This window comes from Oncorhynchus clarkii, chromosome 12 (genome assembly GCF_045791955.1).
Source record: "Oncorhynchus clarkii lewisi isolate Uvic-CL-2024 chromosome 12, UVic_Ocla_1.0, whole genome shotgun sequence".
Taxonomy (NCBI): domain Eukaryota; kingdom Metazoa; phylum Chordata; class Actinopteri; order Salmoniformes; family Salmonidae; genus Oncorhynchus; species Oncorhynchus clarkii.
The window spans coordinates 71,181,377-71,199,230 of NC_092158.1; the positions used below are offsets into that span (position 1 = coordinate 71,181,377).

The window sequence follows — 17,854 nt, forward strand, 5'->3', positions numbered from 1 at the left end:
ATGAACAGAACGAGGCCACATGTGGCGGGAGAGGCAACACAGAAACAGCTCTTTAAACACAGCAGCAGAGGAGGCACAGGGAGACAAGCAGCACAGCACCAGCAGAGCCACGGGTCCCTGATCCTATAGGACGGTTTACACCTCCACTCTCTTGCTCTGTTCCAAGCAACGAACACACACTTGCAGAATCCCTGTATTCAACCAGGGGCAAAGTGTCCGCGCTGCAATGTGTTATGTGCAAAACACATTGTGACAGTGTGTTATGTCAAAGTCTCACTCTCAGCTCTCACTTATAGAAACACACACTCTATAGCACGCAGACACACACACACACACACACACACACACACACACACACACACACACACACACACACACACACACACACGTTTATTACGCTTGACTAGAGCAGTGTCCTCTCTGACAGTGTCAGGGCACGAGAGCACTATAATTGCCACTCTGTGAACTAGGCAGGCTGGGCTGTGGGCCCATCAGAATTCCCCTGTCACTGGAAAACTAGGTAGAGGGCTGGGTAGAGGTAGAGGTACAGACCTCTCTACCCTCTAACACTCAGCTCCCTCCCTCACTGCTTATCATCCTCTGACTCCTGGCTCGCCACACGGAAACTCAACCACAGGGTCAAGAGGGACCAAGGTCAGCGACCTCACTTCCTACTTCCTGTTATGGTCAGTTAAGGCGTTCTATTATTACGTTTTTTTCTCAGCTCATTGTAGTTGTGAAGGATTTACCTCTCAATTATGATTGGCTTTCAGTATGTCTCAGACTACTACAGTATGTTTGTAGTGTAGCAGAGTTCAAGAATATATCTGGCCCACATTGCTGACTGCTGAGATAATTTTCCTTTGTTTTGGTGGCTAGCGCTAATAACGCTCGACTAGCCAATGTGTGCTGTACCGTGACTAACCACAATCTAAAAGTTGATGCTGAGCTCACTTCCTGTTGCGGAGTGACAGGGTGAAATTGAATACTCCCATTCTCTCCCCTCTATCTTCTCCCCCTTCCCCTATCCTTTCCCCTATCCTTCCCCCCTTCCCCCTATTCTTCTCCCCCTTCCCCATATCCTTCTCCCCCTTCCCACTATCCTTTCCCCAATCCTTCTCCCCCTTCCCCCTATCCTTCCCCCTATCCTTCTCCCCCTTCCCCCTATCCTTCTCCCCCTTCACCCTATAATTTACCCTTCCCCCTATCCTTCCCCCCTTCCCCTATCCTTCTCCCCCTTCCCCCTATCCTTTCCCCTATCCTTCTCCCCCTTCCCCCTATCCTTCTCCCCCTTCCCCCTATCCTTCTCCCCTTCCCCCTATCCTTCCCCCCTTCCCCTAACCTTCCCCCTATCCTTCCCCCCTTCCCCTATCCTTCTCCCCCTTTCCCCTAACCTTCTCCCCTTCCCCCTATCCTTTCCCCTATCCTTCTCCCCCTTCCCCCTATCCTTCTCCCCCTTCCCCCTGTCCTTTCCCCTGTCCTTCTCCCCCTTTCCCCTATCCTTCTCCCCCTTCCCCCTATCCTGCCTGAAGGAAGTGCAGAGCTGGTTTGTTCAGTGTACTAGTAACAACAAAAACCCCTGGGGAGGAGTAGAGAGGAATTAACGAGGGAGATACAAATGCAGTGGTGTGGACGTGTAGACATTGTCCACTGCTGGCCCAATCAAACAGATCAGATAATACAGGAGGAATCACTGTGGTTTTTACCTGTTATTCTCTCATTTCTACCACTTAAATTAAGGGGGAAAGAATAAAAACCATGGAACAGAAAGTGTTTAGTTTTCCGTTCCCTAAATCTGGTTAGTGGGATTAGACTGAAGATGGAGTTTTAGGGTTTCAGGCCTCCTCCATTGGCATTTTACTGGGGGGATTGGATACTTAAGGTGCCAGTTTGGGTGAGGGGTGAGAGAAAAAGAAAGGGGGGGCGTGGCCCCCGTTGAATGGGCTCTCGAATGATTTTGGATCTCTAGACAACATTCCATCAAACACACTGACATTATGCAACTGAGGGCAATAGAGGACAGTGTGTGAAGGGGAGGGCGAAACATCAACGGTTAGTTAGCCCCTGTTCGATCAGAAGTAATGCTAGAGATTAACACTTTGGGAGAAGAAGCTAAAACTGTTAAGAGGTCACAAAACCTTCCGGAGGACAACCTTCTGAAAAATACCCTCTCTAAAATTATTTCTGACGATTCCCAATTCGGATTCTCATCTTTGTCATACATATTAGAGGTCGGCCGATTAATCGGAATGGCCGATTAAATAGGGCGGATTTCGAGTTTTCATAACAATCAGAAATAGGTAATTTTGGACACCAATGTTTTTTTTTTTTCACCTTTATTTAATCTTTATTTAACTAGGCAAGTCAGTTAAGAACACATTCTTATTTACAATGATGGCCTAGGAACGGTGGGTTAACTGCCTTGTTCAGGGGCAGAACGACAGATTTTTACCTTGTCAGCTCGGGGATTCAATCTTGCAACCTTACAGTTAAATAGTCCAACGCTATAACCACCTGCCTCTCATTGCACTCCACAAGGAGACAGCCTGTTACGCGGATGCAGTAAGCCAAGGTAAGTTGCTAGCTAGCATTAAACTTATCTTATAAAAAACAATCAATCAATCATAATCACTAGTTAACTACACATGGTTGATGATATTACTAGTTTATCTAGCGTGTCCTGCGTTGCATATAATTGATGCGGTGCGTATTCGCGAAAAAGGACTGTCCATGCTCCAATATGTACCTAACCATAAACATCAATGCCTTTCTTAAAATCAATACACAGAAGTATACATTTTTAAACCTGCATATTTAGCATAAAATAAATCCAGGCTAGCAGGCAATATTAACCAGGTGAAATTGTATCACTTCCCTTGCATTCATTGCACGCATATATGCAACAGTTTGGGACGCCTAATTTACCAGAATTTTACGTAATTATGACATAACATTGAAGGTTGTGTAATGTAACAGGGAATATTTACACTTATGGATGCCACAAGATAAAATACAGAACAGTATTTCACTGAAAGAATAAACGTCTTGATTCCGAGATGATCATTTCCGGATTCAACCATATTAATGACCAAAGGCTCGTATTTCTGTGTGTTATTATGTTATAATTAAGTCTATGATTTGATAGAGCAGTCTGACTGAGCGGTGGTAGGCAGCAGCAGGCTCGTAAGCATTCATTCAAACAGCACTTTCCTGCGTTTGCCAGCAGCTCTTCGCAATGCTTCAAGCATTGCGCTGTTTATGACTTCAAGCCCATCAACTCCCGAGATTAGGCTGGTGTAACCAATGTGAAATGGCTAGCTAGTTAGCGGGGTGCGCGCTAATAGCGTTTCAAACATCACTCGCTCTGAGACTTGGAGTAGGTATTCCCCTTGCTCTGCATGGGTAACGTTGCTTTGAAGGTGGCTGTTGTCGATGTGTTCCTGGTTCGAGCCCAGGTAGGGGCGAGGAGAGGGACGGAAGCTATACTGTTACTGGCAATACTAAAGTGCATATAAGAACATCCAATAGTCAAAGGTATATGAAATACAAATGCCATAGAGAGAAATAGTCCTATAATTCCTATAATAACTACAACCTAAAACATCTTACCTGGGAATATTGAAGACCCATGTTAAAAGGAACCACCAGCTTTCATATGTTCTCATGTTCTGACCAAGGAACTTAAACATTAGCTTTCTTACATGGCACATATTGCAATTTTACTTTCTTCTCCAACAATTTGTTTTTGCATTATTTAAACCAAATAGAACATGTTTCCTTATTTATTTGAGGCTAAATTGATTTATTTATGTATTATATTCAGTTAAAATAAGTGTTCATTCAGTATTGTTGTAATTGTCATTATTACAAATACATTTCAAAAAATCGGCCGATTAATCAGTATCTGCCTTTTTTTGTCCTCCAATAATCGGTATCGGTATTGAAAAATCATAATCGGTCGACCTCTAATAGATATTTCATGTTTTAAAATGACAATGAAAAGACATTTGGTTTCAACATATCGACCACCATATCCTTTTTATGACATATTTTTTATTCTCTCTATTTTCCATGTCTTTCCTTCAGTCAAAACTCAGATCAAAAAGAAGAGCTAGACATCCAATCAAAGGAAGTCACTTCAGTCAGGGAGGGGGAAGTGAGATCTGAAAGGCCACCAAACGACATGTCAGATGACAAGAGACTGTCGGAGTGGCTGTTGCTGCAGCGATACCGCCACATTCAATCATCACACCAGCGCCATAGTGACCCAAAGGACCCTGGGAAATATTGAGAGGATAATGTCAGTATGTTCATCGTTACTTCTCCATTTCAAATGGCCCGAGTGCAGCAATTAACCCTCAGATCGGTAGATCACCCTTTGAACGACTCTAAAACCCCATACCGCTTCACTTCTCACATCAAACAGCCACGTTTTTATTCAAATTGAGAACCTCATTTCAGAGACGTTAACAGACATTTTGATCAGACTTTTTCCAGAATCCAATGTTATCCTCGCTGCTCTTCTGACGTCAGAGGACCCTACCACTGCCTCTGTCTGTCAGCATCATCACTGTTGCTTTGTAAGGCACATTCAAATGAGGCGTCTACCCACACACCCCAGTGTCCAAACAAATCAGTTCAAAAAGCTCTTCTTTATCTGGGCCCCAATTTCACACACGGCTGATTGAGGTTCCTGTTCACTTAGCACAAGTCATTATCCCCAAGCAAAACAGATAAAGGAAAGATATGTAATAAAAATTCAGGAGAGCCCCCCCCATGAAACAAGAGCATGGTTCTACTACTCACTCTTCTCTCAGTACTGTTACATAGAGTTCTGCTCTGAAGCCCTGGCCAGGTGCCACAGTAAATAGTTTAGGACCAAACAGGGATCTTTAGCGTGACGCTTCACTGCCCATATGGGACAGACAAAGAGACCAAATGCTTCTGTGTGTTTGAGCGGCTAAGATTAGTTTATTTGTGAGGCACTCAAATATTCGAGAAACCCTCACATTGGATATTATGAGGCATCTGTCTTCAAAGGATTTGGCAAGAAAAGAGGTGCTCGAGAAAATGCCAGTCAGAGAAATCTGTTCACTGTTCAAACTGTGCTTTCAACTGGGATAGGAGGATGGGCATTTGCTAGTATTTGTGCTCATGATCCACAAAATGGACCCAAGCATTATGGACTTTGAACAAAGAGTACACGCTATTTACTTTTCATTTATCGTAACATTTTACCTCCAAAAATCAAACTTGATGTCCAAGAGCTTTCGGTCTCCTGCTGTTAGTGTTGATGGTTTGAACTTGGGATGAGAGGAGGATTGGGATTAGGTCTGCCTGTGCACATGCATGACTTATGCAATATGTGCGACCTTCCCATGTCAATGCTTCATTTTGGATCCAAATAAAGTATTTGAAATGTGTGCGTTTCACAGATGGCTGCTTTGAGATCAACAGCCAAGAGAGTCGCAGAAGACTGAGCATGCATCTCCATCTGCCATGATCCAAATCCACCGTCATCTACCCCCCTACTCCTCTTCCTCATCCTTTGCCTCCCCTTCAATTTATAGTCCTCTGTCCAGAGTGAGACTACGACAACTTAATCTCCATGATGTCTCTGGGTGGTCTATCATAGTGATGGAAATGAGGAGACATTAACTGTGTTCTTTAATATTCATAATCATTAAGAGCATCTTGACTGGCTGCAACACCGCTTGGTATGGCATCTGCTTGGCATCCAACCGCAAGGCGCTACATAGGGTAATGCGTACGGCCCAGTACATCACTGGGGCTGAGCTCCCTGCCATCCAGGACCTCTATACCAGGCGGTGTCAGAGGAAGGCTCTAGAAATTGTTAAAGACTCCAGCCACCCAAGTCATAGACTGCTCTCTCTGCTACCGCACGCCAAGCGGTACCGATGGGATCCATCAGCATGTAATCAGTGTTATTTAAGAAGGATCTGACTGAGTTTGGTGCTTCTCCGATCCTGGTGTGGCTGAAGAAAATCCCAGGATTCAACGTTGGGGGATAGAATTCCGTGTTTGCCCAGAGCAGCATTGGCGGGAAAGGGATCAATCAGGGGCTCGTGGGAATTTCTGGCACTGCCAAACTATCAGATAAAGACTATGAGACATCTGGGTAAACTTCTAAGGGCTTTATGTATTTAATGACTGGAGGGGGGTGGGGTTTCATCCAAAGCCAAGGAGTGGTTATTGGGTAAAGCTCTAGAACGGAATTTCCCCCACCACACCACCAGAACAGGGGGAATGGTTTGACAGACGCACCTCAGAGTCTATGCTCGATTGAGAATGAGATTCCTTTCTACATGTATAACCGAGAATCATCTCTTTCCTTGAATGCGACTGGAGCTGGATTTAGATATGACCTAGATTTAAAGGAGTAAGTAAGACTGCTGCACTCAAATCAGAGTTCTTCAGATACCGCCGATCCAAAACATTCTTTAAAATATAATTGTAGACCGTCGCCATCTATTTCAAAAATATCCCCTCTCTATCTCTATAACGGACACATATCTCTGTCTATCAAAGAGAGAGATAGAGAGAGAGAGAGGGAGAGAGAGAGAGAGAGAGACAGAGAGAGAGAGAGAGAGAGAGAGAGAGAGAGAGGGAGTCACATAGAGAACTAATCTCACTCTCACACTCTCTGAGTGCTTGACTAATGTATTATAGAGCCATGTGACGAGGACTGGTACAGGATAGCAATCTGAATTACTGTTAGCCAGACTTTTAGCCAACCAGAAGTAGGACACACTGGGTTAATAAAGTGGAAAGGGGTTTAATAAATGACAGGAACGAGCTGATGTCCTGCCCCTCAGTGACATGACTGGGGACTGGGGTGAGGAGTTGGTGAAGAGAGGGAGGGGAGAGGTGTGGTGGCATGCAGTTGGGCTATATGGTAGGTCCCAACAGCTAGCTCTGTGACCACAAAGCCCCGTGGTGAAGGTTCTGTGTATTACTCTGTACAACATCTGTTATTATTTTATTCCGTCATGTTTTTGCTCTGCTTTGTCATGCTGACAATGTTCATTCTTTCCAGTAACCGCTCTGAATAAGACTGACCTTTTATTTGCTCCAGGGGTCAAAAACCCCTCAGAGCGTGCAATAGAGGGAGGGAGGGAGAGGGGAGAGATAAAGAAACTAATTTTGGTCACAACAGTGCTGGGGGAAGATCCTTCCTATCCCTCTCTTGGTCTGTCAGCTAAAGTGAGGCAGGCAGGGCAGGAGCCTGCAGCTGTCCACAGCCCTGCTTAAAAAAGAAAGACTGGAACAGCCCTCGTCAACATGTCCCCGTCCTCTCCAACCACTTTAGAAGCCCTCCCTTCCCTCCACCCTTGGGACAGTCACTCACCACTCCAAGGGGGTGACAGCCTTGCAGGATTTGGCTGGTTCAACAATATACACACGGATGGGTTCTCCACTGCTCCCTCACGCCATACATTGACACGTCAAGTCCAAACAGGAGGTTTAAAAAATAACAGGTTTGTTCCGGGATAATTCCGGGATAACTCTGTAATGAGCACAATGCTGTAATTGCTCATTTGCCTCTCTACCCCACTCCCCCCTTTAGTCCGCTCAGACCCCTCAGCTCATGTTTCAGGCTGATGCAATGTGTGTGTGTGGGGAACTGAAGCTCCAGCAGCACTACACAAGAACTACACTAGCACCACAACACACTACACATGAACTACACTAGCACCACAACACACTACACATGAACTACACTAGCACCACAACACACTACACAATAACTACACTAGCACCACAACACACTACACATGAACTACACTGGCACCACAACACACTACACATGAACTACACTAGCACCACAACACACTACAGGATAGAGCTGGGACAATAAACCAAAAATGATTGACCATACCGATCATTTATCCTGATATCGTTCAATATGATACGTAGCCTGTACTAGAGAAACGTGAAGTTTGACATGAAGTAAGTGTGTTAATATGGGTGATTGTTAATGGGACAGTTGATGGCTACAACCATCAGACTCGTAGTGCGTTAGTAGTTTAAAGGAAACGTTTAAAAAACTTGTTGCACATTAATGTTATAAACTATCCTTCTATTTATCATTATTGCATCAATTCAGGCAATTTTGGTCCATATCGCCAAGCTCTACTACAGGAGAGCTGACCCAGATTCCCATCATGCCACTCTCTATCTGTGTGTTCCCCATGTTGTGACTGACGACGAAGTTCACTGTGTTGCGACGTTCCTCTCTGATTCTATGAATAAACATGCCCTCTTGGCTGCATTCGCAGCAGAGTCTATCTAAAAGAACCGCTGACCCTAACTGTTCTGTGATAGCGGTTCCAGAACACTAGCCCTTCAGATAGACTATTTTACACCCAGGGATACGAGTAGGCCTTTAGGAGACATACAGGAATAAAAGTCCAGGGATACGAGTAGGCCTTTAGGAGACATACAGGAATAAAAGTCCAGGGATACGAGTAGGCCTTTAGGAGACATACAGGAATAAAAGTCCAGGGATACGAGTAGGCCTTTAGGAGACATACAGGAATAAAAGTCCAGGGATACGAGTAGGCCTTTAGGAGACATACAGGAATAAAAGTCCAGGGATACGAGTAGGCCTTTAGGAGACATACAGGAATAAAAGTGGACGTCAGTGTGCTGTAGGATCAACACATCCATATTGGAATGAGAACAGGAAACGACAGTGATGCTCTGATGCGCTGCTAAAAGAGGACACGGTTATCTAATTGGGTTATCACAGGCAAGCCTGACAGAGTCACACACTTAGAACCTATGGTGAGTTGTCTGTCATCTGGCATTTCACGCCTGGCATTCAAAGTGTTGACCCTAAATTCAGTGGTGAACTTTCCTCAACGCGAATCCCATAAGCCACACGGACAATTAACTCTTATCTGACTGGGGCGAGGCAGGCTCTACATTATAGATGCATTGCTCTAGCGAAGGAATGAGTCTCCTTTACTGGTTCTATTTGTCCAGCATCTTTGATGGTACATCCTGGGTCCTTCCAATAGCAACAGTTGGAGAGAGATCAAAGTTGCCACACAGCTGAGCTGACTTACAGAACATGTTTATCACTATGTGCACTACAAGAAATACTGCAACAACGCCTTATAAGTATAACAATACAACTCCATATGAACAGGACAGTACATTAGGAGAATAAGCTTTAGAGGATTTAAGACCTAGAGCATGTTGACAACATGATCCGCTCTGCATTCTTGCCATATTTCTGTTATGAAGTTTGAACTCATGAACGTCAGTAGATGGCTCCAGTTCTTTTGGAGGGAAGTTCGGAGTGGAGGGATTTAGGCCTCAGCCTCGTATTATACTATTCCATGGAATGTCCTGGAAGAAGAGCCTTGCGTTTCATCAATGGGGCAAAACACCCTGGGGTGAAGAGAAGCAACAGTCAGGGACTTGTTCATCTTCTCAAGAATTCCCCTACACCTCAGAGAAGCACACCAAACCAGAGAGCAGGCAGTGTTGAGATTTGTTCACCCACACATCCACGGGGAATTCAATAACAGGGGAAATAGATAGCTTCATGGATTTATACCAGTTGCTAAGCAAAACTGTCTTGTAATGACAGAATGCCACTCTCTCTCCAAAAACTCCCACCTCCATAGAGCTTCTCCACAGAGCTTCCCCACAAGCCCCACCCCCAGTCTGTCTGTCTCTGTCACGCTACACCATCTGACTGAAGACACCCTGGAGTAGGAGACATGAGACTTGGGGGAAATAGTGACTAAAGACAGACATGTTCTCCGTAATATGTAGGCCTATCATTTATGTTTGAAATCCCCTGGAGGAGCCAATACTTTGTGTCTAGGCCTCATCTTGACGTTCAACAAACAATTATTGAGTACGATGTAAACAGCATTGCCAGTTTTGATTTTACATAGGACTATATTTACAAGTCTATTGGAACAGTAGCGTAGTTCGACGAAAGAGGTATGTTGTACTATCCAGGGAGGGAACGTCATAACTGTTAAAGGTTGTCATCTGCTATGAGCGCAGCTAAAGCATGCATCTAATTTCACCTTTGGTGACCTAACCTTGCAGCGACGGCAGACGCGGCAGCAGCTTCCCACACCATCAGCGCAGAAGGCCATCACGCAAACTTCAGAGCGTTGGATCAGTTAGTCCTACCTTCTTTGTAACATTGTAACTGTCTCGGGGACTTGCAGCCTAACCGCGAGTGACAGACCACATCACAATATTTCTCTCAGCAAAATGTTTACCCGGCACTAGACCATCAGTTTGTTACACAGTAACAACTCAGCATCCTTTATTATCATTATTATTATTATTATTACAGCTTTGTCACTAACAAACAGTTCATCTAACCCTGGGTCCATCACAATAGAATGAATCACAATGAGGGCTAGCCACTGGCTACCTGAAGGCTTCATGTGGTTTTGCCTGGGCTGTGAGATGATTCCCCTCATTAACGCAACCTTTAAAAGCTTCCTATGATTGACGTGACATGATAAAGTAGGCTTTATGAAAACAAACCAACCTTCATAATGCCGCAAGGTGTGTTCACGCCTCCATGACTCCTTTCGGCTGAATTGTCACGGCTGCTGCTGCCAGTCCAAGGACTCCCGTGGTCCATGTACCTTCCGTTGGTGTAAACTCCCTCTGCCCCATAGACCGGGTGCCCGTGGGCAATGGCAGCCGCCGAAATGTCCAGGTATGCCCGGGTGCCAGTCGGAGGCAGCACGGTGGCGTCATTGTTGTTCAACCCCGCTATTTGTGTCGCGTCCTGTGCCGGAGAGGCTGCAATGATAGGATTTAGCAAATGTCCCGACACAGCCTCGGAAGCGTGTACCCCTGCCATCATCCACGGACGTTAGAGCAACACATTCAAAATAGTGCATTGACCCATTGTTTCAAAACATGAGTCCACGGCTGTGTAGACCACATAAGATCATCAGTCCACAGACGAAGCGCAGTCCACTGAATCTAGGATAGACTGATTGAACCGTCCGCGTCTGGCTGAACAAACTCTTGTCTCTCGAAAATGAACAGATGGTGCTCCGTATGTGATCTGGTGTAATTAGCTAACTGCATGGATTCATAAGGAGTCCCCCCAGAAACAGTTCCGGCTAATCAAAAGGCGTTCATTTGCGTTTACACGCGCTTTCGTTTTTCCCCAAGCTTCTTGTTTGCGCCGAGGCTGCATGCAGAAGACCGTCCTACGGTTCTATTCGCCTGGTCCCTACTCTCCTATCCGCTCTTATAGATGATACATCAGAAGCTTCCCCACGTGCATCCGCGGGATGCAGCTATATACAATGCGCTGTTATGCGAGTTGCTCGCTTGTCCCCTCCCTACAAGATCCATGTCCTTGTGCGCTCACACACACACACACACACACACACACACGCACGCACACGCACACGCACACGTACACGTACACTTAAATTATTCATGTTCCTCACACTGAAATGATTCATGTTCATTCATACCACAACTTGTAGCCTAAGCCATTTCCAGGCTAAAACACATTAACGTATTAATAGCAGAGGAGGCTGGTGGGAGGATCCATAGGAGGACAGGCTCATTGTAATGGCTGGAATGTTTGATTTGTTTGTATACCATTCTCTTTATTCCATTCCAGGCATTACATTGAGCACATCCTCCTATAGCTCCTCCCACCAGCCTCCTCTGAGTATCAGGGGAATTTGAGTGTATTTGCATGAAATATGTCTTATCATTAGGCTATTGCCTAAGGCTTGTATTTGTTATATTTGTTATCACAGACAAACCTTCGATCAGGGAGACTGGTTATTCCAGAGTGGTGCAGCAGTCTAGGGCACTGCATCTCAGTGCTAGAGGCATCACTACAGACATCCTGGTTCAAATCCAGGCTGTATCACAATTGGCTGTGATTGGGAGTCCCATAGGGCGGCGTACAATTGGCCCAGCGTCGTCTGTGTTTGGCCGGGGTAGGCCGTCATTGTAAATAAGAATTTGTTCGTAACTGACTTGCCTAGTTAAATAATTAATTCAGAAAGCCACCTAAGTTGCATTAAGTACAAATTGCCCTTTCTGGTGGCAAGGGCAAAAATCTCGATTGATGCTGATGATCCTCATATTATATATCCCTATGGGCGATATCAACTTAATCTCAGAACCCAGAACCAAATATTACATGCAGTCTCTTAACGAGACTACAATTATTTTTTTGACCACAACTCATATAGGGCTCTGGTCAAAAGTAGTGCATTATGTAGGGAATAGGTTTCCATTTGGGACAAACCGGGATCTTCGCCACCGGGGGAGGGAGGCAATCAAACAAGCTAAGGGTCAGTATAGAGACAAAGTAGAGTTGCAATTCAACGGCTCAGACACGAGAGGTATGTGGCAGGGTCTACAGTCAATCACGGACTACAAAAGAAAACCAGCCCCGTCGCGGACCCTGATGTCTTGCTCCCAGACAAACTAAACAACTTCTTTTGTCACGCCCTGACCATAGAGAGCCCTTGGGGTTCTCTATGGTGCAGTAGGTCAGAGCTTGACTAGGGGGTGTTCTAGTCTAATATTTCTATGTTGGTGTGAGTATGGTTCCCAATTGGAAGCAGCTGATTATCGTTGCAAACTCGTCATTAAGCTCGAGACCCTGGGTCGTGACCCCGCCCTGTGCAACTGGGTCCTGGACTCTATGATGGAACACCCCCAGGTGGTGAGGGTAGGAAACAACATCTACCACATCTACTGATCCTCAGCACTGGGGCCACACAAGGGTGCATTCTTAGCCCTCTCCTGTACTCCCTGTTCACCCATGACTGCATGCCCATACATGCCTCCAACTCAATCATCGACACTACAGTGGTAGGCTTGATTACCAACAACGACGAGACGGCCTGCAGGGAGGAGGTGAGGGCCCTCGGAGTGTGGCGTCAGGTAAATAACCTCACACTCAACGTCAACAAAACAAAGGAGATGATCGTGGACTTCAGGAAACAGCAGAGGGAGCACCCCCTATCCACATCAACGGGACAGTAGTGGAGAAGGTGGAAAGTTTTAAGTTCCTCGGCGTACACTTCACGGACAAACTGAAAGGGTCCACCCACACAGACAGTGTGGTGAAAAAGGCGCAACAATGCCTCTTCAACCTCAGGAGGCAGAAGAAATTTGACCTGTCACCAAAAACACTCACAAACTTTTACAGATGCACAATCGAGAGCATCCTGTCGGGCTGTATCACCGCCTGGTACGGCAACTGCTCCGCCCACAACCCGTAAGGCTCTCCAGAGGGTAGTGAGGTCTGCACAACGCATCCCAGGGGGCAAACGACCTGCCCTCCAGGACACCTACACCACCCAATGTCACAGGAAGGTCAAAATGATCATCAAGGACAACAACCACCCGAGCCACTGCCTGTTCACCCCACTATCATCCAGAAGGCGAGGTCAGTACAGGTGCATCAAAGCTGGGACCGAGAGACTGAAAAATAGATTCTATCTCAAGGCCATCAGACTGTTAAACAGCCATCACTAACATTGAGTGGCTGCTGCCAACATTCTGACACAAATCTCTAGCCACTTCAATAACTAAAAATTGGATGTAATAAATGTATCACTAGTCACTTTAAACAATGCCACTTTATATAATGTTTACATACCCTACATTACTCATCTCATATGTATATACTGTACTCTATATCATCTACTGCACCCTGCCTATGCCGATCGGCCATCGCTCAACCATATATTTATATGTACATATTCTTATTCATTCCTTTACACTTGTGTGTATAAGGTAATTGTTGTGAAATTGTTAGGTTAGATTACTTGTTAGATATTACTGCATGGTCGGAACTAGAAGCACAAGCATTTCGCTGCACTCGCATTAACATCTCCTAACCATGTGTATGTGACCAATTAAATTTGATTTGATTTGAGGAATGATGAACAATAAACACTCAGATAATACAGTTCAGTTATAACCCACTGAAAGGACAAATCACACCCCAGCCAATTGGAAGGAGAGAAATCGTGTGCTGCTGCGGTAGAGATGCTCAGAGTGTTTGGTCATTATTGTCGAACCAAGTCATTATAATCAAACCCAGAAGTGGCTTGTTTTTTGTCAGAACAGACAAATCTGAATCCTGCAGTATGGATGAGCGGTTAGATCAGCTGCTCTGTGGTTTTCCACGACATTGATGTGTCTTTGAATTGAAGGAGTGTGAACTAGGATAGAGTGTGTGTGTGTGTGTGTGTGTGTGTGTGTGTGTGTGTGTGTGTGTGTGTGTGTGTGTGTGTGTGTGTGTGTGTGTGTGTGTGTGTGTGTATGTTTTCTTCCTTTCTGTAAACTTAAATGAGGGCAGTAGCATACATCCTGCAGCTGCCTCATCCGTCTTACACCAGTCAGTCTGCCAGTCAGCCAGCCGGCTAGTCAGCCAGCCAGTCAGCCAGCCAGCCAGCGGGTCAGTCTATGTACTCATTGACCAGAAACTACTTCTCAATGTGAATTATTTATACACAGCTGATTCTTCTAGAACACAGTAGTTCAGATGCTGGGCTAGAGAGAGAGAGAGAGAGAGAGAGAGAGAGAGAGAGAGAGAGAGAGAGAGAGAGAGAGAGAGAAAGAAAGAGAGAGAGAGAGAGAGAGGGAGATGTTGGTGGAATGAACACATTGGGGAGGAAAATTAAGAACAATGGGGTGGATGGAAAGATCGAGGAAAGGTGAGAAGGAGAGATGGAGGTGAGGGATACTACTGATGAGAAAAATAAGTCAAGAAGGAAGGGGAGAGGTTGGGGTGAGGTAGCTCTCTCTCTCTCTGTCTCTCTGTCTCTCTCTCTCTCTCTCTCTCTCTCTCACTCTGATTCATGTATTATGCATCTTCAGAAATAATTCAGAATAAGTCCTGCTTTTAAAAGTCCTGCTCCAAGCCTTCCAGCCAGGCTGTCTCACTTTAATCTTCAAATTCCTTTGGCTCCCACGCCTCAAACAGGAGCCCCTCCAGGACCCACACAGAGGAGCCACACTAGGACTTATTAACCAAGGACCTTATCATATGCTGCATCACTGCAAACTGGTGTGCTAACACTCCTCCAACTTAGGGAAGAAAGACATGAGAGCAGATGAGGATGGTCCTACTCTACTGGGGATGAGAATGGAATTATTATTAGTGAGAGCTGGAGAGAGAGAGAGAGAGAGAGAGAGAGAGAGAGAGAGAGAGAGAGAGAGATAGAGAGAGAGAGAGTGATAGAGAGAGAGAATACAAGAGAGGCTGTGAGAGATCAACAGAAAAGGAAACGGAAAGCAGTTGCAGCGTTGCTTTCCATTTGACTATCATGCCACTAACAATTAAATCACACCCTGGTTGATTTCCATTGAAGTTGCTTGTAGCTTCCTGTGACAGGAAGTGAACCGGAGTTGTGCTGTCTTCCTTCCCCTCCCTTCGCCCCCACGTGAACCACAGACATATGAAGGGATAGCCATCCATACATCCCCCCACCCTCAACCCTGATCCCTCGAGCCCCTCTCCAGGAGAAGCCAGATCATTATTTGTTGTATATATGTGACCCGGCCATATCTTGTATTTAAGACATTTGACCACAGACGTTACGACCCTCTTACCTCATTCAGGCATGGTGAGAATGATTATGTGTCAATGCAGGAAATCAAGTTATTGATTACAAATGGATAGGGTATTCTTGTTTACCAATGCACAACATATAGAAAATAATAGCTACAGGGGTTTGTCTACATAAGATAAGCAGTTCTACCTAACAGAATCAGTTGAAGATGCTGCGTCTTGTCAGGGGGAATAGTGTTTGTTACGAGAGGGAACTCTGACACAGGACGAGGCTGAATAATCCCCAAAAGTGTCATTTGTTTATTTGTGAAGTGAGCTGAGACTCCCCGCAGCAGGGGGTCTGAGGGCATTCCTCCAAGAGCATAACCACCATACTTTCTGTTTCTCTTACACATCACTTCCTGTGCTCACTCACATGACCTCTGTGGAGGGAGGAAATGAAACTCGTTCCTTAAACACCCTCCGTGTCAACACTCTTTACTTATCAATCAGAGCAGGGCTGTGGTTTTCTGTGCCCCTTGTGCCTCGATTGGACCTCCTTCCACTGGCGCCCCTAATTACTGGAGTTGATACAGAGATTCATTTGTATGCATAGACTAATACGATGGTAATTAGTGCCACTTTGCATCTTAATTATCTGATGAAAGATGTTTCCTGGGGAGGACGTCAAGGCCGTGGCTAAATATCCACATTTTTGACCTGTAGGAGAGACTGAGAGACAGCTTTATTGAGCTGGGATGATGATATGAACCTAACAGAAGGGCTAATTTTTAAAAAAGCACGTCTGTCGTGGTGTTTCTATTCCTGTTAAAACGTGTTAATCACGTGACCTGTCCCACATGCATCCTATGCATACTGCTGACTGGCATTATGCTTCGTTTCAATGTTCATTCCATTCCCCGTGTTATTGCAGAGTGCAGGAATCACATTGGGCACTGAGGACCTCTAGTGGTCACAAGGTAGAACGAGAGGACGGATCCCATCTGCTCCATTGTAAAAGCTGTTCATTTCAGTCCTGTGCAGCGAGGCTATACATAGCAGCTGGTGGGTGCCAGACTTGCAACTCTCCCAGAGCCTTTTATCTTGAGTATATCCAATCCAAGATATGGCTGTGAATACCTTATAATTCTATATTTATATAGTATAACTTATTATACTACAGTATACAATATTCTACTGTAATCACCCCACACATTCACCTTTCTGATTCAGAGGGGGTGGGTTAAATGTGGAAGACACATTTCAGTTGAATGCATTCAGTTGTACAACTGACTAGGTATCCTCCTTTCCCTTTCCCTTTCACATGCCCTAAATACTCTAACCATTTCCTTTGCTGGAAGTACTGCTTTATTGTGTCAAAGTTTCCGGTAATATTTCTGTTTGTTTTATCTGCAGAATTGTCTGTTGTCAACTGAAAGAAAACAGCGGTGCCCTCCTGTATGCTGCATGTTTTCATTTTTTTTTCAATTGCCAATTTCGCCTTACTGCTGTGTTACATTGAATTGTATTCTCTGTCCAACGCTTTTAAAGCTGTTGTTGTGAATATTGAACAGTAACCAAGCAACCACGTGCAGTTTCTTATCCAAGCAACAGTCGCCCTCTGACCTCCAGACATGTCTAATGTTTTTAAAAATGGAAGAAAAAAAAAAAAAAGATTAGAATATAGTAAATGTGATTGAGTTATTTGTTGAGAAGGCAAACAGTGGGTCTTGGATCTGTATGTTCCATAGGAGATTGACAATCACAATATATTTTATAGTAATCAATGGGGTCATAGTCGATTGCAGTTCAAGCATTAGGTTAATTAAATTGTCTAATCACTTTTCCATGTCCCCTTGGGCCCTGAGTAACAGGAGAGAAAAGCCCCTCTGGCATTAAGGGGACAGTACATACCAGTCAGGTACTGTGTCTCAGAGACAATACGTGTTCCTGCCACAAGATGGCAGATGTGAGTTGCCACTGAACAACCGATCACATGAACCAGTGTGGAGGGAGATGGAGCGACAGAAGGTTTAGAGGGAGAGAGAGATATAGACAGAGAGAATGGAAGAGGTGCAGTGGATCAGAGATTGCATCTAAGCAGTGACATGTCAGTCCATCCAAGCCTAGATATAGGAAGAGGAAAGGGGCTTAGTTCAAATGGATGTTGTAACTTCTGATTGGACCTTTAAGGCAAATGGTTAGGTTAATGAGGTGCAGTTCAATATCAACATCACTGCTGCATTGCATAGAGTCCCCTTATTTGCTTGTGATTATTGGTGTCTCTTCATT

At 45.0% G+C, this 17,854-nt stretch overlaps 1 protein-coding gene across 2 annotated transcripts in view; it reads right to left on the minus strand.

Annotated features, from left to right (window-relative positions):
• Window positions 1–11,441, minus strand: part of LOC139421183 (inactive phospholipase C-like protein 2) — an 87,570-nt gene extending 76,129 nt beyond the window's left edge. The window contains exon 1 of one of the 2 annotated variants that reach the window (XR_011635597.1): window positions 10,553–11,080. Coding sequence is in view for 1 of the 2 variants with exons in the window: in XM_071171805.1 (XP_071027906.1) it covers window positions 10,553–10,876 (324 nt within the window). In the remaining variant the exon portion in view is untranslated. Of the gene's footprint in view, window positions 1–10,552 lie in introns of both variants that reach the window. The other variant, XM_071171805.1, reaches the window with a different exon arrangement.
• Window positions 11,442–17,854: the final 6,413 nt, after the last annotated feature.